The 26,621-nt window shown below is 41.9% G+C and overlaps 2 protein-coding genes across 2 annotated transcripts in view; both read right to left on the bottom strand.

Annotated features, from left to right (window-relative positions):
• LOC141201463 (uncharacterized) overlaps window positions 1-26,621 on the bottom strand; it is a 458,636-nt gene that overhangs the window by 409,190 nt on the left and 22,825 nt on the right. The window lies entirely within an intron of this gene.
• The window catches only part of LOC141201469 (uncharacterized), a 31,794-nt gene continuing 14,261 nt past the window's right edge, over window positions 9,089-26,621 (bottom strand). Inside the window, exons 2-7 of the mRNA XM_073663462.1 lie at window positions 25,445-25,528; window positions 25,184-25,327; window positions 24,977-25,100; window positions 18,079-18,176; window positions 17,790-17,880; window positions 9,089-14,526 (exon numbers count right to left, since the gene is read on the bottom strand). Coding sequence (XP_073519563.1) covers window positions 12,617-14,526; window positions 17,790-17,880; window positions 18,079-18,176; window positions 24,977-25,100; window positions 25,184-25,327; window positions 25,445-25,522 — 2,445 coding nt within the window. The 5' untranslated portion in view covers window positions 25,523-25,528 and the 3' untranslated portion in view covers window positions 9,089-12,616. The remainder of the gene's footprint in view (window positions 14,527-17,789; window positions 17,881-18,078; window positions 18,177-24,976; window positions 25,101-25,183; window positions 25,328-25,444; window positions 25,529-26,621) is intronic.

Genomic DNA, 26,621 nt, shown 5'->3' with positions numbered 1-26,621 from the left:
ACTGTTGGCACAGTTCCCATCGATTTGGGCAATCACTGTAATGCCACAACCACCATGGCTGTGGCATTACAGTGAGTGGCAGACAATCCCTGCATGATTGGTGCTCTAAATAGCGCCAGACATGCAGGACACGCTTTTGGTGCACGAACATTTATCGAACATAACCTCGAACAGCCGAATTTTTTGCAAATCGTTCGGGTTCGTCGAACAACTCGAACACCGCCCAAAACAGCTCGAATTTGAGATTGGCGAACAGTTCTAGTCGAACACCGCTCATCTCTAGTCCAGTCCAATATCCATTAAGTGAACACCGTCGGGCCGTATGAGGCCTGCTTTATCTCCTTCCATTTGTCGGTGTCGTATCACTACACCGCCTCTGTCTTTTCTAAATTTTGCCATCCGAATATTTATTACCCGCCTTGTCCAGTCGATGGCCGTGATGTCTCGCGCACCTTGCCATACCGCTATCGGCACAATCTCTGACCATACTGTAGTTAGTTTTGTGAAAAATTCTCTGAAGCGCTCAGTGTCTAGTTTCATTATTGCCATTAGTTATGCGCTCTTGTGATGACCTAGGTCGTTTCCCCCGGCCTGTATAACTAAGATGACCGGACCTCTTGTCTCTCTCCCTACCTTGATTACCTCCATTAGTACCTGTAGCCATTGCAGGCCTCTAATACGTCTCCAGTTGAAATATGTGTTATGAAACTCTAATTTCCTCCTGCCTGGGCGGACTTTCGCCCTTTTTTCTGCCCAATATATATACGAGTGGCCTATCACCCACACTGTTGGCTTAGCGTCACCTGTAAAAGAAACAAACCACGTTAGGATAAGAAGTCCGGTCTTATGTATCTCGCCAAATACGTGGATCGCCATATCCCTATCCTCTGAACTTCCGTTTCTGACAGTCCTGCTCTTGCTGCTTCCGTGGCCGCGCCTATGCGGAATGACTGTGTCCCGTAATCTTTCGGGTGGTTCCTTGCCGATGTTAGGCATTTATTAAATATAGCTTGGAACTGGTATTTTGATAATGGCGTTCCATCAATGTGTGATAGGAAGAAATTACTTTGTGATCTGATGGTTATATATGTTTTTACTATTGTTACCCGACTCAGTGTACCGTTTGTGGGTTGTAGAAGTACCCAAGTGTCCCTGCTCGCTGGAACCGTTTTCGATTTGCATATGCGTAGACGTATTGCATTATTGGCTATGACTACGTCCTGCTTTAATAAGCCTCCACTGGTGGTAATTTTGGATTGAGGGACTAATTAGCTTATGCATAGCCCCCCGAAGAAGGCGATCGCAAATGCAGTAGATAGTAGTGTTGCTTCAAATTGTGTCATGTTAATGGTGTTAGGGATATGATGTGAGAAATCTGTTTTAGTGACACGGGACGGGACGTCTACACTCCTGACTTGGCTGACCCCTTTTCCACCCTTTTATGGATTGTCTGATGATGAATCTTTGTCACATCTCCCCAATTCAGTAGTTGGAAGTGAAATGCTACTCCGGTCAGACACAGCAGCACTGACGCCCCTGATATGCCCCTCATCAGTAGCTGGTGGAGAAATTCTATGGTGACTTGTAATCTGGCTTGTTCACATTGGTCAACCCGTCTGCCTGCTACTAATCGTGTCCACTCTTCCCATGCCTTACCGTATGCTTGCCACGTTGACGGGGCAACTGACGCTCTGATTAATGGCATCAACTGTTCGCCACTAGATCCGATAGAGAGGGTGGGCAACTGTTGCCCGATGGGTGGGCGTTGGGGAGGAGCTCTGTGAAAATCTGCCAATTGAATTGTGATAAAGCGTTAGACCCCCTCAGCATCGTGGCTAGCGCGGACCCATACATTGTGTTTTAGGCACAGGAATGCTAGCCGGCATAGTAGGCCTAGCACTGGGAGAGACAATGATGCCATCTTGTTAATGATGTGCGCTAGGCTGGTGTTTTTTGTTATGAAGTGTATATTTTTGTTAGCCAGGCGTGCGCCCCATATTTCTATTGCTACCACTATTGGGAAGAGTTCCAGGAGTGTCTGTTTTTTAGTCAGCACTTGTTCTGCCCAATACGGAGGCCATAAGCTTGTGCACCATTGGTTATTTAGTATCGCTGCATATCCGTACAGATGGGCTTCTCCAATGAGTAACAGACATTGCTACAGACCCAAAAGGTTTTACTTGGCTAGATGCAGTAAAAAATTGTTATTAAATACAAAGGTGGTGTAGCTTGGTACAGATGGGCTACTCCAATGAGTAACAGACACTGCTACTATACCCAAAATTATTTGCTGGGCTAGATGCAGTAAAAAATTGTTATTAAATTCAAAGGTGGTATAGCTTGGTACAGATGGGCTACTACAATGAGTAACAGACACTGCTACAGGCCCAAAATGATTTACTGGGCTAGATGCAGTAAAAAATTGTTATTAAATTCAAAGGTGCTGTAGCTTGGTACAGATTGGCTACTACAATGAGTAACAGACACTGCTACAGGCCCAAAATTATTTACTGGGCTAGATGCAGTAAAAAATTGCTATTAAATTCAAAGGTGGTGTAGCTTGGTACAGATGGGCTACTAAAATGAGTAACAGACACTGCTACAGGCCCAAAATTATTTACTGGGCTAGATGCAGTAAAAAATTGTTATTAAATTCAAAGGTGGTGTAGCTTGGTACAGATGGGCTACTACAATGAGTAACAGACACTGCTACAGGCCCAAAATTATTTACTGGGCTAGATGCAGTAAAAAAATTGTTATTAAATTCAAAGGTGGTGTAGCTTGGTACAGATGGGCTACTACAATGAGTAACAGACACTGCTACAGGCCCAAAATTATTTACTGGTCTAGATGTAGTAAAAAAATGTTAGTAAATTCAAAGGAGGTGTAGCTTGGTACAGATGGGCTACTACAATGAGTATCAGACAGTGCTACTATGTCCAAAAGGTTTTACTTGGCTAGATGCAGTAAAAAATTGTTATTAAATTCAAAGGTGGTGTAGCTTGGTACAGATGGGCTACTACAATGAGTAACAGACACTGCTACAGGCCCAAAATTATTTACTGGGCTAGATGCAGTAAAAAATTGTTATTAAATTCAAAGGTGGTGTAGCTTGGTACAGATGGGCTACTTCAATGAGTAACAGACACTGCTACAGGCCCAAAATTATTTACTGGTCTAGATGTAGTAAAAAAATGTTATTAAATTCAAAGGTGGTGTAGCTTGGTACAGATGGGCTACTACAATGAGTAACAGACAGTGCTACTTTGCCCAAAAGGTTTTACTTGGCTAGGTGCAGTAAAAAATGGTATTAGATACACAGGTGGTGTAGCTTGCAACACAGATAGGCTACTCCACTGACTAACACACACTGCTAGAGGCCCAAAAGGATTGGCTTAGTTAGATTTAGCCAAATGCTGTGAAAAACACTTGCACACTGCACAGCACTGGCACAGACCTGCCTGGCAAAAAGTCCTAGGAACTGCTGTAACCTAGCCCTCAAAAGGGCTGCAATTACAAACTAGTCCCTACTCCCTAAACCTATCTCTCTATTTAAGAAAAAATTCGCTTGCAATTCACAGTTACACAATATAGCGCTAACAGCAGCAGAGTTGCCGTCTAACACTCAGCTGCAGCAGTGAGAAAATGGTGGCGACGGGGAAAATGGCTTGGTCTTATAGGGCAAGGACATGTGACATACACAGCCAATGACACATGCCCTTGCTTGTGTGAAAAAAAAGCACTTCGCTCCGTGTGTGCGCTGCTGATAGGCTGACAGATTGCACCTCCCCACTGTAAATGCGGGAAAGAGAAAAAAAATGGAGATCGGCATTATTTCTGCAGAGATCCATCCCCTACCCCTCCCCCGCCCACTCTACACTGAAACTGTCTATTAACATTGATTAACAGTATTACTGTGAAAAAATCCAGTTATGATTTTGGTGCACGAACAGTTATCGAACATAACCTCGAACAGCCGAATTTTTCTCAAATCGTTCGTGTTCGCCGAACGGCTCGAACACCGCCCAAAACAGCTCGAATTTGAGATTGGCGAACAGTTCGAGTTGAACAACGCTCTTCTCTACTTACCTCTGCTGCAATACTCGTGTTTTCTTCTGCTAGTGATTCCAAGATACGTAAAGCCTCAATTTCTTTTTTTAGTGGTAAAAATTTCTTCATTGTTGGTTTTATGATGAAGTTTTTTCAATATAAGTTTTCTGGTGAACAAATGAACATCTTTGATTGCTAGAAATGGGGCTAAGGGTTGAGATGGAGAAAAGGTTAATCATTTTTCTAACACATTTATTTGTGCCTCAGTGAGAATATAGGTCAAGAGAGTAATCACCTTAAGTTTATCATTCCTTTGGTTTCTACCTCCTCCATGAGTAGGTGCTCCAAATTTCTTTTTCTTATCAAAAATATCTTGTTTTCTGACCACAATAACTGGCACCATCCGGTCCATCCTGGTCCCAATTGGATGATGTGCTTTCTGCTGCTGATGAGAGTGAATTTGAGGATATACTTCCCGTCAAGGATGTTTTTCTATTCAATTTCTTGAATTGCCATCTGTATACTTTATTGGATTCATAATCCGCCTGATCTCTGGCGATTTTTTTCAGTTTGCCTTGACTTATATTATGTTCCCATTTTTCCAAATCCTTCTCAATATCTTTGTGGCATTTTTTAAGATTCTCAGTTGACATATCTTTATGCATGACTTTTTCTATTTTTTCAATCTTATTATCTATTTCCACCAATAAGGCTGTGTGCCCACTAAAAAACGTTTGGTAATACGTGCCCCATAGTCCCCAATGATAATCCGCATGTGCTGTGCACATGCTGCGGAAATTTCCTCTGCGGATTATCCGCATGTCCATTAATTTTGCGGACACGCAGCGTAATTGCCGCCATTGACTTGCATTGAATCGCTTAATATCCATATGACTACATGTGCACATGCGCATATTAAGCGATTCAATGTGCGGGTGGTACCCGGGTCTGGAGAATGAGACTCTCCTCCAGACCCGGGTACCACAGTACCTGTAAAAAAAATAATTTAAAATAAAAAATAAACATTATACTTACCTTCCGATGTCCCCCGGTCTCCTATACGATGCGTCCGGTCTCTTGTATGGCTCGCGATGGTCTAAAAGGACCTGCAGTGATGTCATTTAGTCATGTGACAGGTCATGCAACCGCTGAAGTCGGCGGTCGCGTGACCTGTCACACGACTAAATTACATCACCGCAGGTCCTTTTAGACCACCGCGAGCCATACAAGAGACCGGACGCTCTGGAGAAAAGACCGGGGGCCATCGGAAGGTAAGTATAATGTTTATTTTTATTTTTTACCATTTTTATTCTTTTTTTTAACTATTCACTTGGTCACACTATATAAATCCATGCCGGTTGCATGGATTTATATAGTGTGACCAAGTTGTGAAGCACTTTTCCAAGTGATGCTAAAATTGCTTGTAAAAGCGCTTGATAACCCGCATGCGGAAATGCATGCAAAAACGCTTGACAAACGCCCCATGGGCGTGGGGAGGGTTTGAATATTCATGCCCTTTAATGAGCGAGCAAAGGAGATAGCCAGCAGCAGCCGCAGCGCAGCTCCGCTGAGTGCCGCTATGAAGGAGAGTGAAGTCACTGCTCCCCGTGCACACAGTCCCGGCGTGGGCAGCAGTGTCTTCCGGCAGCTGAGCTTTCTATGTGAGCCGCGCATGGCAGTGACGTCATGCGCGGCTCACATGGAGAGATCAGTGCAGGCAGACAGGATGCAGCGCTGGAGGAGAGAAGAGAGGTGAGTAGGAGTGTTTATTTTTTTTTAATGTGCAGCATGATGGGGATTAGGGGTGCCATGTATACCAGGACAGAGATGAGGGGTGCCATGCATACCAGGACAGGGATGAGGGGTGCCATGCATACCAGGACAGGGATAAGGCGTGCCATGCATACTAGGACAGGGATGAGGGGTGCCATGCATACTAGGACAGGGATGAGGGGTGTCGTGCATATCAGGATAGGGATGAGGGGTGCCATGCATACCAGGATAGGGATTAGGGGTGCCATGCATACCAGTATAGGGATGAGGAGTGCCATGCATACCAGGATAGGGATGAGGGGTGCCATGCATACCAGGATGGAGAGATGCCAGGCATACCAGGATGGGGATGGGGACCACGTATAAAAGGAAGGGGGGGGGGCACATATATCAGAATATGGGATATTGTCAGAATTGGGGGACATTACCCCTATACCAGTGTTAGCAGAAGACCCCCTCCCCCTTAAAAGTGCATCATGACCACATTTTTTGCTTACATTTTTATCTTCCTCCTCTAAAACCTAGGTGCGTCTTATGGTCCAGTGCATCTTATAGTCCGAAAAATACGGTATACCACATGAGGAACGGTATAAAAAATAAATAAAATCAATTCTTCACCTGCTGCTGATTTGTTCATTCTGCCTCCCAAAGATCGCAGGATGGCTCAGCTCACATTTATCCTGTATTCTGTGCTGAGGGCTTACACCGGGGTTTCTGTGTAAATCTCTGAAATACATGATTCAGATGGAACCCCCTGCGGAAGACTCCCTGTAATGAGTCAGATGGAGGCACCGTGGACGCAGTCTGGCCATTGATCCCACGGTGTCTGTCTTTTAATTAGATGGGCATAAAAGTGCCATTAGCCACAGTTTTGTGAACCTCTGAAAAAAAGGACACCGCTAAACAGAGGCCAGATAGAGTCCAGAGTAACTCTGCTGCCTCTTTATAGTGAATAGATCCCTTGGTGTAGGGTTAGCGTTGTGTTAGGGTTAGGGTTGGGGTTAGGATTAGGGTTACAGTTAGGATTAGAGTTGTGTTAAGGTTAGGGTTATGTTAGGGTTGGGATTTTTTCAAAAGTAAAGAAAAAAATGATGAGGATATGGCGACTAGTGTTGAGCGCAAGTGCTCGCTACTTGAGTTTGCATCGGGTGCTTGGGTTTGCTCCGTGTATCGTGGGTGCTCGGGTGACATACTCAAGTCTCCACCGTGCATGTTTCGTGGCTGTTATACAGCAAAAAAAAAACACGTGGGGATTGCCTGCCATACACGAACAATCCCCGCATGTTTTTTGGGGGTTTTAACAGCCGTGAAACATGCGGGGCGGGGACTCGAGCATGTCCCGCGAACACCCACGATGCTTTGTGCATACCCGAGTACCCGATGCAAACTCTACTAGCAAGCACTTGCGCTCAAGACTAATGACAACTTATTCAATATGATGACCTAATGATCTAATGATATGAAAATGCTGTGTCGTACGTCTAGGTTCAAAATGTTCACAATACCCTTGATAAAATCCTTGAGGGGTCTAGTTTCCAAAATCGGGTCACTTATGGGGGGTTTCCGCTGTTTAGGCACATCAGGAGCTCTCCAAACACGACATGGCGTCCGCTCTCGATTCCAGCCAATTTTGCGTTCATAAAGTCACACAGTGCTCCTTCCTTTCTGAACCTGCCGTGCATCCAAACAGTGTTTTTTTTTCCACATTTGGGGTATCGGCGTACTCAGAAGAAATTGCACAACAGTTTTTGCAGTCCATTTTCTCCTTTTACCCTTGTGAAAATAAAAAATTTGGGGCTAAAAGATCATTTTTGTGGAAAAAGTTTTGTTTATTTTCACAGCTCTACGTTCTAAACTTCTGTGAAGCACCTGGGGGTTCAGGGTGCTCACCACACATCTAGATAAGTCCCTTGATGGGTCTAGTTTCCAAAATGGGGCGGTTTCCACTGTTTAGGCACATCAGGGGTTTCCCAAACACAACATTGCATCAGCTAATTATTCAAGCAAATTTTACATTCAGAAAGTCAAATGGTGCTCCTTCCCTTCCATGCGCTCAATCCGAGGTTTTGCCCCACATATGGGGTATTGTATGAGAAATTGCACAATACCATTTGTTGTGCAATTTCTCCTGTTACCTTTATGAAAATGTAAAATTGGGGGCTGGAAAACATTTTTGTGGGAAAAATGTGAAAATTTTATTTTTATGGCTCAATGTTATAAACTTCTGTGAAGCACCTGGGGGTTCAAGGTCACCACACATCTAGATAAGTTCCCTGAGGGGTCTAGTTTCCAAAATGGTGTCACTTATGGGGAGTTTTCACTGTTTAGGCACAGCAGGGGCTCCCAGAACGTGACATGGCGTCCGCTAATTATTCAAACAAATTTTACATTCAAAAAGTCAAATGGCGCTCTTTCCCTTCCGAGCCCTGCCATATGCCCAAACAGTGGTTTTCCCCCACATATGGGGTATTGGCGTGCTCATGAGAAATTGCACTACAAATTTTGTGGTACATTTTTTCCTGTTACCCTTGCAAAAATAAAAAAAAATTGTTTCTAAAGTAACATTCTTGTGAAAAAAAGTTAAATGTTCATTGTTTTCTTCCACATTCCTAAACTTCCTGTGAACCACCTTAAAGGTGTCACTTCTGGGCATTTTCTGTCATAAAGGGTCCTCAAAGTTACTTCAAATGTGATGTGGTCCCTAAAAAAAGGGTTTTTTAAATTATGTTGAAAAAATTAGAAATCGCTTTTAACTTTTAACCATTATAACTTAACAAAAAAAAAATTGGTTCAAAATGGTGCTGGTATAAAGCAGACATGTCGGAAATGTTATTTATTAACTATTTTATGTGACATATCTCTGATTTAAGGGCATGAAAATTCAAATTTTGCCAAAATTTCTGATCACAAAGTAACGCCAAGTCACATCGAAGAAATTTTAACACTATCATGAAGTACAATATGTGACAAAAAATAATCTCAGAATCAGTGAGATCCATTGAAGCGTTCCAACGTTATTACATCATAAAGTGACAGTGGTCAGAATTGTAAAAATTGGCCTGGTCATTAACGTGCAAACCACGTTCGGGGGTAAATGGGTTAACACAACAAAAATAAAAATTGAACAAAGCAAATAATATATATCAAACCAAAGGAAAGTATCTACGTATCAGACAATTGTCTAGTACCAATAAGATGGTGACATATCTATGCTAGGATATGAATGGCAGACCATTTGGGAATAATCAGAAACACCAAACATGAGTTTGGTCAAAAACCTTTATTTCACAAGCAATTGGTTACGTGGTGGCACCTCAGAAGCGGGAGACCACACTACATAAAATACAGTGATTGTATAATACACAAACAGTTCTATATGTACAATATATCCAGAAGTCTATTGATCCTATTCTGAACATTATTGGCGAGTTTGGTGAATGGTCAGGCCTGTCCATTAATTGGGATAAGTCGGTTATTCTACCATTTGATGATATCTCTAATTCGAGCATATTAGAAAAAATAAGAAAAAAAAGTATTTAGACAGCCACCAATTGTGCAAGTTCTCCCACTTAAAAAGATGAGAGAGGCGTGTAATTGACAACATAGGTCGACCTCAACTATGGGAGACAAAATGAGAAAACAAACCCTGAAAATCACATTGTCTGATTTGGAAAGAAAGATTTCTGGCTCTCACAGATCTGTAACTTCTTCTTTAAGGGGCTCCGCTGTCCTATACTCATTACCTGTAGTACTGGTACCTGTTTGAACTTGTTATCAGTATAAAAGACACCTGTCCGCAACTTCAAACAGTCACACTCCAAACTCCACTATGGTGAAGACCAAAGAGCTGTCGAAGTACACCAGAAACAAAATTGTAGCCCTGCACCAGGCTGGGAAGACTGAATCTGCAATAGACAAGCAGCTTGGTGTGAAGAAATCAACTGTGGGAGCAATCATTAGAAAATGGAAGACATACACGACCACTGATAATCTCCCTTGATCTGGGGCTCCACACAAGATCTCACCCCGTGGGGTCAAAATGATCTCAAGAACGGTGAGTAAAAATCCAAGAACCACAAAGAGGGACTTAGTGAATGACCTGTAGAGAGCTGGGACCAATGGTACACAGGCTACCATAAGTAACACACTACGCCGCCAGGGACTCAGATCCTGCAGTGCCAGACGTGTCCCCCTGCTTAAGCTATTACATGTCCATGCCTGTCTGAAGTTTTCTAAAGAGCATTTGGATGATCCAGAAGAGTATTGGGAGAATGTCATATGGTCAGATGAAACCAAAGTAGAACTGTTTGGTAGAAACACAACTCGGCGTGTTTGGAGGAGAAAGAATGCTGAGTTGCATCCAAAGAACACCATACCTACTGTGAAGCATGGGGGTGGCAACATCATGCTTTTGGGCTGTTTCTCTGCCAAGGGACCAGGACGACTGATCCGTGTACATGAAAGAATGAATGGGGTCATGTATCATGAGATTTTGAGTGCAAACCTCCTTCCATCAGCAAGGGCATTGAAGATGAAATGCGGCTGGGTCTTTCAGCATGACAATGATCCCAAGCACACCGCCAGGGCAATGAAGGAGTGGCTTCGTAAGAAGCATTTCAAGGTCCTGGAGTGGCCTAGTGTCTCCAGATCTAAACACTATAGAAAACCTTTGGAGGGAGTTGAAAGACCATGTTGCCCAGCGACAGCCCTTAAACATCACTGTTCTAGAGGAGATCTGCATGGAGGAATGGGCCAACATACCAGCAACAGTGTGTGCCACCCTTGTGAAGACTTACAGAAAACGTTTGACCTCTGTCATTGCTAACAAAGGATATATAACAAAGTATTGAGATGAACTTTTGTAATTGACCAAATACTTATTTTCCACCAAAATTTAAAAAAAAAATTCTTCCCATCTCAGACAATGTGATTTTCAGGATTTGTTTTCCCATTTTGTCTCTCATAGTTGAGGTCGACCTATGATGTCACTTACAGGCCTCTCTCATCTTTTTAAGTGGGAGAACTTGCACAATTGGTGGCCGACTAAATACTTTTTTTCCCCATTGCATTATATGGCAGCGGAATTGCAACATTTGGGTGGGTGGCATAGCGCTGCAAACCCAAATAGTATTAAGGGGTTAATTACTTCAGGAACACCGTGGAATATTCCTATTCATATAGTGGAACTGAATGACCTCGTACACAAGAAATCAATATACCCTACACTTGCTCTACTCTACAAGGTCTGGGATAGGAGTAAAGATATAATGGAAATAGGAGACTGCAATGAATCTACACCTATATGGTTTAATAATAAATATGCTGAGTTCTATAAATTAGAGGGATTTTGGAGTTGGGTGGATAAAGGAATATATACGATATAAAACATATTATCTAAAGGGATACTTAAGTGCTTTGATCAATTAAAGGGGGAATTTGGGATGACAAACAATTCTATAAATCTTTACAGTTTCGGCATTCATTTAATGCACAATCAAGATGGACTCCCTTTTGGGCAGAAAATAATACTTTTGTTAAGTTGGTATTAGAGAAGGGAAATACTAAGGGTCGTATTTCTGATATTTACTGAGTCCTTCTTGATAAATATTTAAGAATATTTCCTTCTCCAGCTAGAAGTAAGATATAGTAATTGCAAGTTATCAGACGGTAATGGGCAAGCTGAAAGGATATATTGGAGAGATGCATGTATGTCATCCCTATGGTATGTTATTTTTTTATTGTATGTGTTAGGAGGGCGGTTGCAGACTTTAATATAATGGAACGCAACCGACCCTGGGGTTCGCGATGCAGCCTGGTGGACTGCTGCCGAACACTTTCCGGGTGGAAAGGGAAGCAACCAACTTAAATGTAAAACCCCTCCGTGTTTCTGCACACTGGAACGGGTATAGCAATTCGCACTATCTCCGTTAGCTGCACGAGAGATAGGCAGAAAAAAACTATCTGTAGTCCTGTTACAGCACAGGGACTACAGTGGCGGCACTAGGATGCGTGTGTGACTACGCCAACGGGTACACGTTCCTCCAGCCGGCATGCTACCGGACTGAAGGGTAAAACTCCACGTGGCTGACAGGCGATAGCTGTGGACAGGACGTCTGCAGGCTGCTCGGGGTGATAGGTGACCCCTTTGGCTGAGCCAGGGTGCAAGACGAAGCTACCTGCCTATGCACATCTAAGCCTGCCTAAGCGACCTGTGCTGATCAGCCGAGCGAACTCTGGCATCAGCAGGTTCCGGAGTGAACAGCTAGGGAGGACGTGGAACACAGTTGTCCACACCACAGCATCACTTGCTCAAATGATCAGAGCACGCCGCCATGTTTATGGGCGGGCCATTTAAAGACTAAACCCTGCCCACCGATGCGCCATTGGTGACGCTACCTGTGGACCAATCAGGCGGTGCCAGGTCACCGGGTCAGGTGGGTGCCAAACCACCAATCACGATCCGCCAGGTCATGGGCGTGCTCAGTGCGGCGAATCCTGGACTTAGACTCCAAAAGCCCTATCTCCCTCTGCAACCTATGCTTAACATTGCTAGGCACAAATACCCAGGAGACAATCTGCACATCTCGTGGACCAGACAAGCGTTGGGGCTGATGATGATGCTGAGCAGCATCAGCCCTGGCTGGACCAAAATGGGAGACCACAGAAGCTTCTGAAACCATTTCAACTCCAACAACATACCGACGCTTAACAGTATGTACTGGTTTCTTGTTTTGTAAAAAAATCTCAATAAAAATTTATTGGATTAAAAAAAAAAAGATTAGAAAAAAGGCTTCTATCCTGTGTGAGTTCTCTGGTGCTTAACCAAAGCTGATTTCTGGTTAAAACATTTCCCACATTCTGAACATGAAAAAGGCTTCTCCCCTGTGTGAGTTCTCTGGTGCTTAACCAAAGCCGATTTCTGGTTAAAACATTTCCCACATTCTGAACATGAAAAAGGCTTCTCCCCTGTGTGGGTTCTCTTGTGACTATCAAGATGTGATTTATGGTTAAAACATTTCCCACATTCTGAACATGAAAAAGGCTTCTCCCCTGTGTGGGTTCTCTGGTGGTTATCAAGATGCTCTTTCCGGTTAAAACATTTCCCACATTCTGAACAAGAAAAAGGCTTTTCCCCTGTGTGAGTTCTCTTGTGTCTATCAAGAATCATTTTACGATTAAAACATTTCCCACATTCTAAACAGGAAAAGGGCTTCTCCCCTGTGTGGGTTCTCTGGTGCCTAATCAAACCTGATTTCTGGTTAAAACATTTCCCACATTCTGAACAGGAAAAAGGCTTCTCCCTTGTGTGACTGTTCTGGTGTCTAACAAGATTCGCTTTCCAGTTAAAACATTTCCCACATTCTGAACATGAAAAAGGCTTCTCCCCTATGTGGGTTCTCTGGTGCTTATTAAGATACGCATTCCGGTTAAAACATGTCCCACAGTCTGAACAAGAAAAAGGCTTCTCCCCTGTGTGGGTTCTCTGGTGGCTATCAAGATGCGCTTTCCGGTTAAAACATTTCCCACATTCTGAACATGAAAAAGGCTTCTTCCCTGAGTGGATTCTCTGGTGGTTAACCAAAACATATTTATTGTTAAAACATTTCCCACATTCTGAACAGGAAAAGAGCTTCTCCCCTGTGTGGGTTCTCTGGTGGTTATCAAGTTGCGCTTTCTGTATAAAACATTTCCCACATTCTGAACATGAAAAAGGCTTCTCCCCTGTGTGAGTTCTCTGGTGGATATCAAGATGCGCTTTATGGTTAAAACATTTCCCACATTCTGAACATGAAAAAGGCTTCTTCCCTGAGTGGATTCTCTGGTGGTTAACCAAAACATATTTATTGTTAAAACATTTCCCACATTCTGAACAGGAAAAGAGCTTCTCCCCTGTGTGGGTTCTCTGGTGGTTATCAAGTTGCGCTTTCTGTATAAAACATTTCCCACATTCTGAACATGAAAAAGGCTTCTCCCCTGTGTGAGTTCTCTGGTGGATATCAAGATGCGCTTTATGGTTAAAACATTTCCCACATTCTGAACATGAAAAAGGCTTCTTCCCTGAGTGGATTCTCTGGTGGTTAACCAAAACATATTTATTGTTAAAACATTTCCCACATTCTGAACAGGAAAAGAGCTTCTCCCCTGTGTGGGTTCTCTGGTGGTTATCAAGATGCGCTTTCTGGATAAAACATTTCCCACATTCTGAACATGAAAAAGGCTTCTCCCCTGTGTGAGTTCTCTGGTGGATATCAAGATGCGCTTTATGGTTAAAACATTTCCCACATTCTGAACATGAAAAAGGCTTCTCCCCTGTGTGGGTTTTCTGGTGAACAACAAAAACTGATTTCTGGTTAAAACATTTTCCACATTTGTAACAAAATCTATTGTCCGCTGTGTGTAATTTTTGATGTTTAAGAATAGACTTCTCGAGGGTAAAACTATTTCCATTTTCTGAACGTGAAAATGATTTCTTTGCTTTAGGAGCAGTTCGTTTTTTAATGCTTATTTTATTTTGATTTTCCTTAGTAGTTGGTAATGAATCAGAAGATAGGACCTGTTTCATAGGATCAGATGATAGATCTTTGCTGTGAAGGGATGATGGTATATCTGGAGTAATGGCATTCACTTCAATTGCATCATGTGGGATCTCAAGAGCATCAGATTTAAAAATCTCCTGTCCATCTGATCTTCTGGTACAGTCATCTGCCAAGAAAAAAAAATTATTAATTTTGAATAAAATATCATTGAAATTTATATTTTTGAACATTTCTACTTAAAATGTCTAAACAAGCACATCTCTGGGCTACATGCTAATCCAGGAAAATGAAGAGATATATGCTCAAGTTTAAAAATCAATTTTATTAGACACAAATCTAAAAAATAGAGGAATATTTTAAATATTCCTGTTATTTTTTAGATTTGTGTCTAATAAAATTGATTTTTAAACTTGAGCATATATCTCTTCATTTTCCTGGACTAGCATGTAGCCCAGGGATGTGTTTGTTTAGATTGATTTAGAAGTGGTATGCAATCTTTATTTCTTTTTCTATGAGATTCTTGTGTTAATTGTACTTAAAATGTCTGTAGAAATGGCAAGTTATTGCCAGAATGACAGTTCACAGTCTAATAGAAAACCTCATAGGAGGAACCAGTAGAGCGTGGTGTCCAACTGTTTGTTCATTCTGCCTCCAAAATATGGAATAAGAAGCCATCAAAAAATGTTATGTAGAAAAATAATACCAATGAAAACTTCTACTCATCCCACAAAAAACAAGTCCCCACACAGGTCCATCATCTGTCAATGGAAAAACGTAAGTTTCCACATTATTAGTGGCTCAAAGGTTTTTGAAAAGCAACATGGCTTCCATAAACCAATCCAGCAATATCCGCTCTCCCGAAGTCAAATCTCCCCCTCGTTCTGAGCCTTGCAGTGCGCCCAAACCACATTTAGCCTCCATGTATTTGGCATTACTATAGTGAGAAGAACACACTTAATTTACGGTGTGTGTCTCCTGGAGCACAATCTGGGCACTATGTGTTGGGTAATAAAATGATATATTTGCAATTTTCACTCTCCAACATCCACCGAGTGCTAATTTCTGGAAAGTGACTGTGGAATCAAAATAGTCACTACTCCTATAGATTAATTCACTGAGGATTAGAATTTCCAACATGGAGTCACTTTATGGGGATTTCTACTGCTCTGATTTTCTGCCATTTTGTTATATTAGGATTTCTGCAAATGGTGCGTCCCATCTCCTCTGGGGCATTTACTTCTCCTCCTGCTTCGACTTGTGTGACGTCTGCTTTTGTCACCAGGCGTCTCCTTATTAATTCTGCAGGCGGCACTTGTGATGGAAGAGACGTCAGAACCAGAAGCTCTGGGCGGTGCAGGCTCTGTCCAGCCACTAAGATTAGGGTTGCTGGGACCAGTAGTATCATCCAGTCTGGCAGTATGGGTGTGTGCTGTCCAGCTGGAGTAATCTGCTCCCTGCTTCAGCCATTTAGAAAGCACCGCACCCTACTAAAGCTGGAAGCATATTGCTGGAAGCTGCCAGATACAGCCTTGTCCTCCTCTGGTTCAGTCCTCTGTGCTCAGCTCTCAGCTTGTGTATTTGTTTCCTATTGTGACCTCGGCCCGTTTACTGACTACTCTTGTGTCTTCTGATTTGTTATTTTCTCGGTCCTCCTAGTTCTGACCCGAATACCTGACTATTCTTCTTGACGTTAAAGGGTGATGAGCAAGGCAGTCCCTGGGATCTGGAGTATATAGCGCCAAACTGTTCATGGTGACCATCTTTTGAGCTGCCAGGTGACCATGAACAGTGCCCCCAATACATTGTGTCTGCAAACTATTCCAGCAAGATCTGCATTCAAATAGCTAAATGTCGCTCCTTCTCTTCTTAACCTGCCATGTGCCCAGACAGTAGTGTACAACCATATATAGGGTATTGTCGGACTCAAGAGAAGTTGGAAAATAATTTGTAAGGTCCATTTGTTTCCCATTATCCTTTGTGAAGAATCTCAAAGTTATCACCACATAAAGTGACACACGTCAGATTTAAAAAATGGGGCCTGATTAGGAACACAAAACTGGCTGCAGGAAGAGGTTAAAGCAGAGGATTACTGAAGTCAAAAACTGTGACTATACACAATAACACATCTACTGAAATTATCAAACTCAACAGTCTTCATCAGTAATAAATGAGTAACTAGTGGTGAAACCTCTCTGGGGTAATTACAGTATGGGGCTCGGTGGCTCTTGGCAATCTAAACTATCGTAAGGGACAATATTTTCTATCAGATGAGTGTCAAGAAGAAATATTAGACATCTAAAGTGAACTTTTTTATAATACTGCAGAGCTGAGGTGTCTTAAATTTAGACCTCGAGCATTGGGAAGACGTAATGGAGGCCTTCTTTTAAAGACTACCAGGGAGTTACAGACTCACATAAGTGAGTCAGGCCGATCCCACCACAATAAAGCTATCATACAAAATGAAACTGGAAAAAAAAAGACAGAATAAAAGATATGTTACATCCCCAACAACATATATATAAGGGGAGAGCTCCAACACTAAACTGGAGTTGCACTCATTTATAGTGGACCATTGGAGCTACTATGACTCCTGAGCAGAAGAGTAGAGAAACTATTAGCGCCCACATTTCAGGAGAGATTGTGCAGTAATCTGAATTCCTTAGGATTGAAAAATAATGTAATTTATGGCGTTGAGTGAATCCATGAAACCAGGGCTCGAGTCATGCCAACACATCTCCTGCAGGCGTGAATAAATGTATATTACAGCCATCAGCCACGCACAGCTTAGAGATATATCATGGCACAGGTGTAATGTTTTCTGTATAGTTTATCACAATCCTGTTTGAAGTTAGTCAGTTTTAAAAGAAATTGAAAAGTCAGGATAAAGGGAAACTCTGCTGTTATTGTACAGAAATTCACACTTGGCCCTCACTGCACATTTAATGTTATCGATCAAAAAAGTGAAGTTTGGCCAGAAAGACTGGACCTGGTCTTGTAGGGACCATATGAGGACATTCAGCAGCACAGAAGGGAGAGAAGGTAGATTCATCCAATAAGATATCAGGGTTCTAGGAAGCCAACAGCATCATCACCCTCCACTTTCTCTTCAAGTGATTTTCTCATTTGTCAGCACATTCTACGTACGCTGTCATTTGGCTTTGTAGTTTACAGATCTGAGCAGGTAATGGACAGAGTCTTCTAATCCCAGGGGTTAGGTGGATCCTCCAGGTTGTAAGTTCTACAGAAAAGGTCTTTCACAATTACACAAAGTAATGTGAACATTTTTGGATGGAGGAAAATCTTGTGGTCTAGAGGTAAAATGGTGGTCACACAATTGTAACACAACCGGACTACACCACTGATAAAGCAGCCACAGCCGGTGTCTGAGAAGAATCTGTGACTTCTCTGCATTTAGTGGTCACTACTCACCTGGGTAGTCATATGTAGGAATCTCCTCTTTACACCGCACATCGCCCCTCACATATGTCTCTGTAGTATTAATATGGGTCAGATCTTCACCCTGAAACAAATATTATAAAAGTCAAAGACAGATGGAGAAGTCACATCTATGATCACCTCTAATCCTGCCATCTCCATCGTTCTCATTACACAAGTAAAAAACACATAATACTGGTGGATAAAACAAGACTGAACACAAGACCTTCACAGCCGTCTACACATCATAGGGGAGATCTCATGACACCTTCTCTCCATCTACCTGATGATCCTGAGGAACATTGGGGTCTTCTTGTTTACAGTCCTGTGGAAGAAGAGGACGGGGACATCTCTCTGGTGTTGTCCTCTTACTGGATAGATCTGGAGGAAACACATACAGGGACTGAATTCATTCTTTACATACAGATAATTATAGGCCGTGTGAATTTATTCCTGTCTAGAAATACAAGTACACAAAAAGAAAAAGTGGGCACTGCTGGGGAATAATAATCACAAATAGAAAGGGGTGCTACAGTAACCTGATGTAAAGACACAAAATTATTCGGAAGAAAAAGACTCAGGATATATAACCATGCACACCCAATGTTGGAAAAGTGAAAAAAAATCTTTATTACATGATTACATTTAGACAACAAAAGAAAAAAATTTTTTAAAAGCATTTAAAACAGACAAAAACATGTGCAATCTTCATATGGGGGAATTCATGATAATATGCATAAAAATAGCAATAAACCCCACTATGTTATGTGCCACAGGTATATTTTACATCACTTATATAACATTCGATTAATGTAGACCTACTAAGCAACCCTGGTATAAATAGCACAGCACAACCAGTCAAAATATGTGTTTATGACAAAGCAAACCCCCCTAAATAATATAAGTGAATCAAGGAATGAGTAGGAGAGATGGTCTATTGGCAATGGGGGCCCATATTTTAGAGGTATTGGCCAGATTGTGTCACCAAAGTCATATATGACGTGGCACAGTTGATCCACATATAAATAACAAGCCAGGCATTCCTGAGTGGTCAAGTCAAGAAAATAAGTAAATAAAAAATATATGGAAGAATAATTACCTGCTGGCACCAGAGACCCTACGCGTTACGCTGCTCAGACGCAGCTTCGTCAGGGGTATGTTGTCTAAGAGCACATGTGTGTGTTATATAGTTGATCCCAAATGGTGTGACTAGTTTCAGGTGAGTGTTTGTCTCCCTATGGTGTGTAGACAGGCCTGTTCTCATCAGAATGTGTTCCACCCAGTCCACGTGGAACGCAAACGGAAATGGGTTAAACGTCATATCCGGTCCAAAGCAGAGGGCGCCAAATACAGCCCTGAAGCTATTATTGTCAAAGGTGCGTCCCACCCGTACCATACGGTGGAACGGGGGTGGAAGTAAAGTAAACGTCATATCCAGTCAGAAGGGTAAACACGCAGAGCAATGAACTATGCACGTAGTCATAATAAAGAAGAGGCTTGCGTTCCACGATGGAACGCAAAAACCCCAGGAGCAGCGCGTCCGCTGCGGAGAATAATAGTGATCACACAAGAAAGTGCTAGCATTAATCAAAAAAAAAAAAGAAAGAAAGAATTGCAGTCCAAACCAGGAATACTAAGAAGTCAGTATATGATCTGAGGACAATCACCAAACATGCATAGATACAAAGATGCATCACATAACAGAATACAGACCTGGACATATAAGACTCACTAACCAGACAGACATAAAACAACAAAAAAAATCCCATTTAAAATAAAACTCTCTCCTTTCCCTCTTTCCTTTTTTCTCTTCCTTTCTTTCTCCTTTCCCTTTCCCTTCTTTTCCTTCCCCTTTCCATCCTCCCCTCTCCTTCCTTTATTAAGATAAAAGACAAGACATATAAATGCATATGAGACTGTGTGCAAGTATGTGAAAAGATGCACACAGTTAAACAATCACAAATACAAGAAATAAGCAATAAACTAATGGAACTGCACAAGTTGGCCCCATGGGAGGGAAAAAAAAAAAGGTGAATCAAAACCCCAATAGTGGGCAAGATTCCACATATAAGAACACCATGGGAGTCTGGAAAAGTCAGAACTGGAAAATACTCATTCGTGCCCCTCATAGCCACTACATCAAACATTAGGGTCCAATAAGAAACCAACCCCGGGGAACTGGGTAGAATTTAAAAAATATTGATATTAAAGCCGCTGGAATGGAATTTAAAGGAGGTGCACATGCACCCCCAAAATAAACAGAGTACTGCTTATAAGGACACCATGGAAATTTAAGCCAAGTAACCAGTAAATGAGAGATCCTCATTTATGCCCTTTGGGGCCACTGTGTCAAGTGTAAAGATCCACCTGGATTCTGTCCTCAAAAGGTCCCTAGTATGATCTGAATTGCGAGGGTTAGGCTTCATTTTTTGGAGGCCTGTAACTCGCAATTTATTAGTGCTGCTGGAATGGAATTGAAGAAAGTGCAGGGCCACCGTGGAGATGGTCCTGCCCTTTCTCAAATCCTGTTCAGTAAGATGGATATTCGAAGCGTGTTGCTGTACCCGCCTCCGAAGTTCCTGCGATGTTTGACCAACATAGACCTTGGGACAGGGACAGGTCAAAGCATAAATAACATTATTGGACCTGCAGTTAATGTAGTCCCTCAAAGGAAATTGACGATTGTCAGTCGGGTTAGTAAAGATTTTTTCAGATGAAAAAAATGGACATGCAGAACAATTGCCGCAGGGAAAAGAGCCTTTGAGCCTATTACCACCAGAGGTATTGTACAACGGACGTAAGTAATGGTTATGAACGAGTTTGTCCCTTAAATTTGGGGCTCGTCTAGCCGTCAGCAAAGGTTTGTTTGATAATATACTGGATAGACGGTGATCCGTCTTCAGTATATTCCAATGTTTGCGGAATAGACCACCTACTTCATTCCATTGATTGTTAAACCTAGTAATAAATCTGATCTGTGTGTCTTCCATGTCAGCTCGTGGTTGCAACAGAACCTCCCGTGGTTTGGCGATGATCCTCTGATGTGCTTTAGAGATTATGGATTTCGGATAGCCCCGTTCACGAAAGCGTGTAGTTAGGTTACTGGCCTCAGTTTTGAAGTCATCCTGTGTTGTACAATTCCTCTTGGCCCTTGAAAACTGTCCCACTGGTATACTGTCTCTCAAATTTCTGGGATGAAAGCTTTGGTAATGTAGAAGACTGTTTGTAGCAGTCGATTTTCTGTATAATTTAGTAACAAGTGATCCGCCCACTATCCTGATTTCCAAATCCAGAAAATAGACTACGGAAGAAGATATACAATGGGTAAGATGGATGTTAAAGTCATTAACATTAAGTCTATCAACAAAATCAATTGCCTCCGCCTCCGTGCCCGTCCAAATAATTAAAATATCATCAATGAAGCGGAACCACTTGAAAACCCCATAATTGTATTCCCGTAAGGGATAGACGTGTGTATCCTCCCACCAACCCAGGAATAGATTGGCGAAGGCGGGCGCACACCGTGCGCCCATGGCGGTCCCAGAGGCCTGCCGATAAAACACATGATCGAATACAAAATAGTTGTGCGTGAGGATAAATTTCAAAAGATCCACAATAAAGGAGTCATGCAGACGATTACCTCCACTCGTGTTATTCAGAAAGTGCAGGACCGCTGCTATGCCGTCCTGGTGAGCTATATTGGAATACAGCGATTCAACATCAACAGTAATGAGCAGGAACTGGTCAGGTAAACTTAGGGAGTTGAGAGACTGTATTAGATGGGAAGAGTCTCTGAGATAAGAAGGAAGGCTGCCACCAGAAGGAAGGCTGGTGGCAAGTGGCTGCAAGAAAAAATCTACATAAATGCATGCTTTTATGTAGATTTTTTCTTGCAGCCACTTGCCACCAGCCTTCCTTCTTATCTCAGAGACTCTTCCCATCTAATACAGTCTCTCAACTCCCTAAGTTTACCTGACCAGTTCCTGCTCATTACTGTTGATGTTGAATCGCTGTATTCCAATATAGCTCACCAGGATGGCATAGCAGCGGTCCTGCACTTTCTGAATAACACGAGTGGAGGTAATCGTCTGCATGACTCCTTTATTGTGGATCTTTTGAAATTTATCCTCACGCACAACTATTTTGTATTCGATCATGTGTTTTATCGGCAGGCCTCTGGGACCGCCATGGGCGCACGGTGTGCGCCCGCCTTCGCCAATCTATTCCTGGGTTGGTGGGAGGATACACACGTCTATCCCTTACGGGAATACAATTATGGGGTTTTCAAGTGGTTCCGCTTCATTGATGATATTTTAATTATTTGGACGGGCACGGAGGCGGAGGCAATTGATTTTGTTGATAGACTTAATGTCAATGACTTTAACATCCATCTTACCCATTGTATATCTTCTTCCGTAGTCTATTTTCTGGATTTGGAAATCAGGATAGTGGGCGGATCACTTGTTACTAAATTATACAGAAAATCGACTGCTACAAACAGTCTTCTACATTACCAAAGCTTTCATCCCAGAAATTTGAGAGACAGTATACCAGTGGGACAGTTTTCAAGGGCCAAGAGGAATTGTACAACACAGGATGACTTCAAAACTGAGGCCAGTAACCTAACTACACGCTTTCGTGAACGGGGCTATCCGAAATCCACAATCTCTAAAGCACATCAGAGGATCATCGCCAAACCACGGGAGGTTCTGTTGCAACCACGAGCTGACATGGAAGACACACAGATCAGATTTATTACTAGGTTTAACAATCAATGGAATGAAGTAGGTGGTCTATTCCGCAAACATTGGAATATACTGAAGACGGATCACCGTCTATCCAGTATATTATCAAACAAACCTTTGCTGACGGCTAGACGAGCCCCAAATTTAAGGGACAAACTCGTTCATAACCATTACTTACGTCCGTTGTACAATACCTCTGGTGGTAATAGGCTCAAAGGCTCTTTTCCCTGCGGCAATTGTTCTGCATGTCCATTTTTTTCATCTGAAAAAATCTTTACTAACCCGACTGACAATCGTCAATTTCCTTTGAGGGACTACATTAACTGCAGGTCCACTAATGTTATTTATGCTTTGACCTGTCCCTGTCCCAAGGTCTATGTTGGTCAAACATCGCAGGAACTTCGGAGGCGGGTACAGCAACACGCTTCGAATATCCATCTTGCTGAACAGGATTTGAGAAAGGGCAGGACCATCTCCACGGTGGCCCTGCACTTTCTTCAATTCCATTCCAGCAGCACTAATAAATTGCGAGTTACAGGCCTCCAAAAAATGAAGCCTAACCCTCGCAATTCAGATCATACTAGGGACCTTTTGAGGACAGAATCCAGGTGGATCTTTACACTTGACACAGTGGCCCCAAAGGGCATAAATGAGGATCTCTCATTTACTGGTTACTTGGCTTAAATTTCCATGGTGTCCTTATAAGCAGTACTCTGTTTATTTTGGGGGTGCATGTGCACCTCCTTTAAATTCCATTCCAGCAGCTTTAATATCAATATTTTTTAAATTCTACCCAGTTCCCCGGGGTTGGTTTCTTATTGGACCCTAATGTTTGATGTAGTGGCTATGAGGGGCACGAATGAGTATTTTCCAGTTCTGACTTTTCCAGACTCCCATGGTGTTCTTATATGTGGAATCTTGCCCACTATTGGGGTTTTGATTCACCTTTTTTTTTTTCCCTCCCATGTGGCCAACTTGTGCAGTTCCATTAGTTTATTGCTTATTTCTTGTATTTGTGATTGTTTAACTGTGTGCATCTTTTCACATACTTGCACACAGTCTCATATGCATTTATATGTCTTGTCTTTTATCTTAATAAAGGAAGGAGAGGGGAGGATGGAAAGGGGAAGGAAAAGAAGGGAAAGGGAAAGGAGAAAGAAAGGAAGAGAAAAAAGGAAAGAGGGAAAGGAGAGAGTTTTATTTTAAATGGGATTTTTTTTGTTGTTTTATGTCTGTCTGGTTAGTGAGTCTTATATGTCCAGGTCTGTATTCTGTTATGTGATGCATCTTTGTATCTATGCATGTTTGGTGATTGTCCTCAGATCATATACTGACTTCTTAGTATTCCTGGTTTGGACTGCAATTCTTTCTTTCTTTTTTTTTTTTTTTTAATGCTAGCACTTTCTTGTGTGATCACTATTATTCTCTGCAGCGGACGCGCTGCTCCTGGGGTTTTTGCGTTCCATCGTGGAACGCAAGCCTCTTCTTTATTATGACTACGTGCATAGTTCATTGCTCTGCGTGTTTACCCTTCTGACTGGATATGACGTTTACTTTACTTCCACCCCCGTTCCACCGTATGGTACGGGTAGGACGCACCTTTGACAATAATAGCTTCAGGGCTGTATTTGGCGCCCTCTGCTTTGGACCGGATATGACGTTTAACCCATTTCCGTTTGCGTTCCACGTGGACTGGGTGGAACACATTCTGATGAGAACAGGCCTGTCTACACACCATAGGGAGACAAACACTCACCTGAAACTAGTCACACCATTTGGGATCAACTATATAACACACACATGTGCTCTTAGACAACATACCCCTGACGAAGCTGCGTCTGAGCAGCGTAACGCGTAGGGTCTCTGGTGCCAGCAGGTAATTATTCTTCCATATATTTTTTATTTACTTATTTTCTTGACTTGACCACTCAGGAATGCCTGGCTTGTTATTTATATGTGGATCAACTGTGCCACGTCATATACGACTTTGGTGACACAATCTGGCCAATACCTCTATCTGGCCCCCATTGCCAATAGACCATCTCTCCTACTCATTCCTTGATTCACTTATATTATTTAGGGGGGTTTGCTTTGTCATAAACACATATTTTGACTGGTTGTGCTGTGCTATTTATACCAGGGTTGCTTAGTAGGTCTACATTAATCGAATGTTATATAAGTGATGTAAAATATACCTGTGGCACATAACATAGTGGGGTTTATTGCTATTTTTATGCATATTATCATGAATTCCCCCATATGAAGATTGCACATGTTTTTGTCTGTTTTAAATGCTTTTAAAAAAATTTTTTCTTTTGTTGTCTAAATGTAATCATGTAATAAAGATTTTTTTTCACTTTTCCAACATTGGGTGTGCATGGTTATATATCCTGAGTCTTTTTCTTCCGAATAATTTTATTTATTCCTGTCTATTACCTGGTGATGTGAGGGGCTGGGTAACCTCCATCATGATGTCCTTGTACAGATCTTTGTGTCCTTCTAAATACTCCCACTCCTCCATGGAGAAATAGATTGTGACGTCCTGACACCTTATAGGAACCTGACACATACAATGATACCGTCATCCCCCCGATCCCTTCATAGCGTTACTGTATAATGTCCCAGCATTCCCAGCAGTGTCACCTCTCCAGTCAGCAGCTCAATCATCTTGTAGGTGAGTTCTAGGATCTTCTGGTCATTGATGTCCTTATGTATCAGGGGGTGAGGTAGAGGCCCCGTGATTGGGTCCTGACAGCGCACACTAGAGGTCTTCACTACTATGTAATCCTGGTTATGGAGAGACACATTAATAAATCTCCCTCCAGACATTTCCTCTCCAATTCTGTCCATCTGTTATTCCCATAGATAAGAATGATGTAATGTGACGCCATCAGAATCTCTCACCTCTCCAGTAAGCCGGAAGAGGATCTCTAGGGTGAGGTGTAATATCCTCTCTACCATCTTCTTTCTGTCTCTATCCATTCTTCTCTAGGAAAATTATATAGATAAATTATTACTATCTCATATTGTGGGAATCTGAGTGGATTGAAGATGAGTTGGTGTAAAATATATAAAATTCTGTGTAATAAAAAACATGAATAGCATTGTGATGCCAGTATAAAGCAATAATGTGGTAGAGCTCTACATACATCTTCAGATCACACAGAGATACCTATGTGCTATCAGTTGGGATTATGGAAGTTATAAAATAATTCAGTAATATAACAATATAAAGAATTCAACAGTCTTTGTACAGCCAATAAAATATGTTAATGGTTTATTTGTATACATCTCACCACTCCATGATAAGTTCTAGAAAGAAGACGTCTTCTATCTCCACCGCCTACTCTACACTGTGTGCACGATTATTAGATAATTTGTATTTTTGATGATTATTTTTATTAGTTAACATCTCCAGTGCTGTCGGTCAATCCACAGAGTAATAAACCTGAATATTTAAGAAAGTAAAAGTGAGGTGCTGTCTAAGGAGAATATCTCTGTTTCCAGAGTTATTATGCAACTATATGAAAAATTTAAATTTTCCATCTTAACTGTTTATTTTCATCTGGTATATTGAGAATAAGACCCAAACAACTCAATGTCCAAAAATACATTTCTGACATTTAACAAAAATTTATCAGTGACCAATATAGCCACCATTCTTCTCAACACCAGTGATAAGCCATCCATCCATGGAGTCCATTAGTTTCTTAATCTGTTGACGATCATCTTTGTGGGCAGCACCAGGCACAGCCCCCCGACACTTATCAAAGAGGGGACTGTTCTCCTTCACCTTAAATATCGAGTTTAAGAAAAGCTCAAAAGTTCTCCGGAAGGTTTAGGTCCAGTGAGGAAAAGGTCATGTCATTACTCTTTCATCTTTAAGGCCTTTCCGGGTACTGAGCAGTGAAGACTTTGATGCTGCCATTGAGCATTCTCCCGCAGAACAATCCTGCTGTTTTTTTTTTTTAAAGATGCAGATTTTTTCTGTACCTCTGTTTAAAGAAAGCGTCATCTAAAAACTTGCAGTAGGTTTGGGATTTGATTTTGAGTCCATATTCAATTAAAAAAAGTCCAACTA

This window comes from Phyllobates terribilis, unplaced genomic scaffold (genome assembly GCF_046119375.1).
Source record: "Phyllobates terribilis strain yellow unplaced genomic scaffold, ASM4611937v1 Scaffold_116__1_contigs__length_5312468, whole genome shotgun sequence".
In the NCBI taxonomy this organism is placed as follows: domain Eukaryota; kingdom Metazoa; phylum Chordata; class Amphibia; order Anura; family Dendrobatidae; genus Phyllobates; species Phyllobates terribilis.
This window is presented reverse-complemented; position numbering and strand designations above follow the sequence as displayed.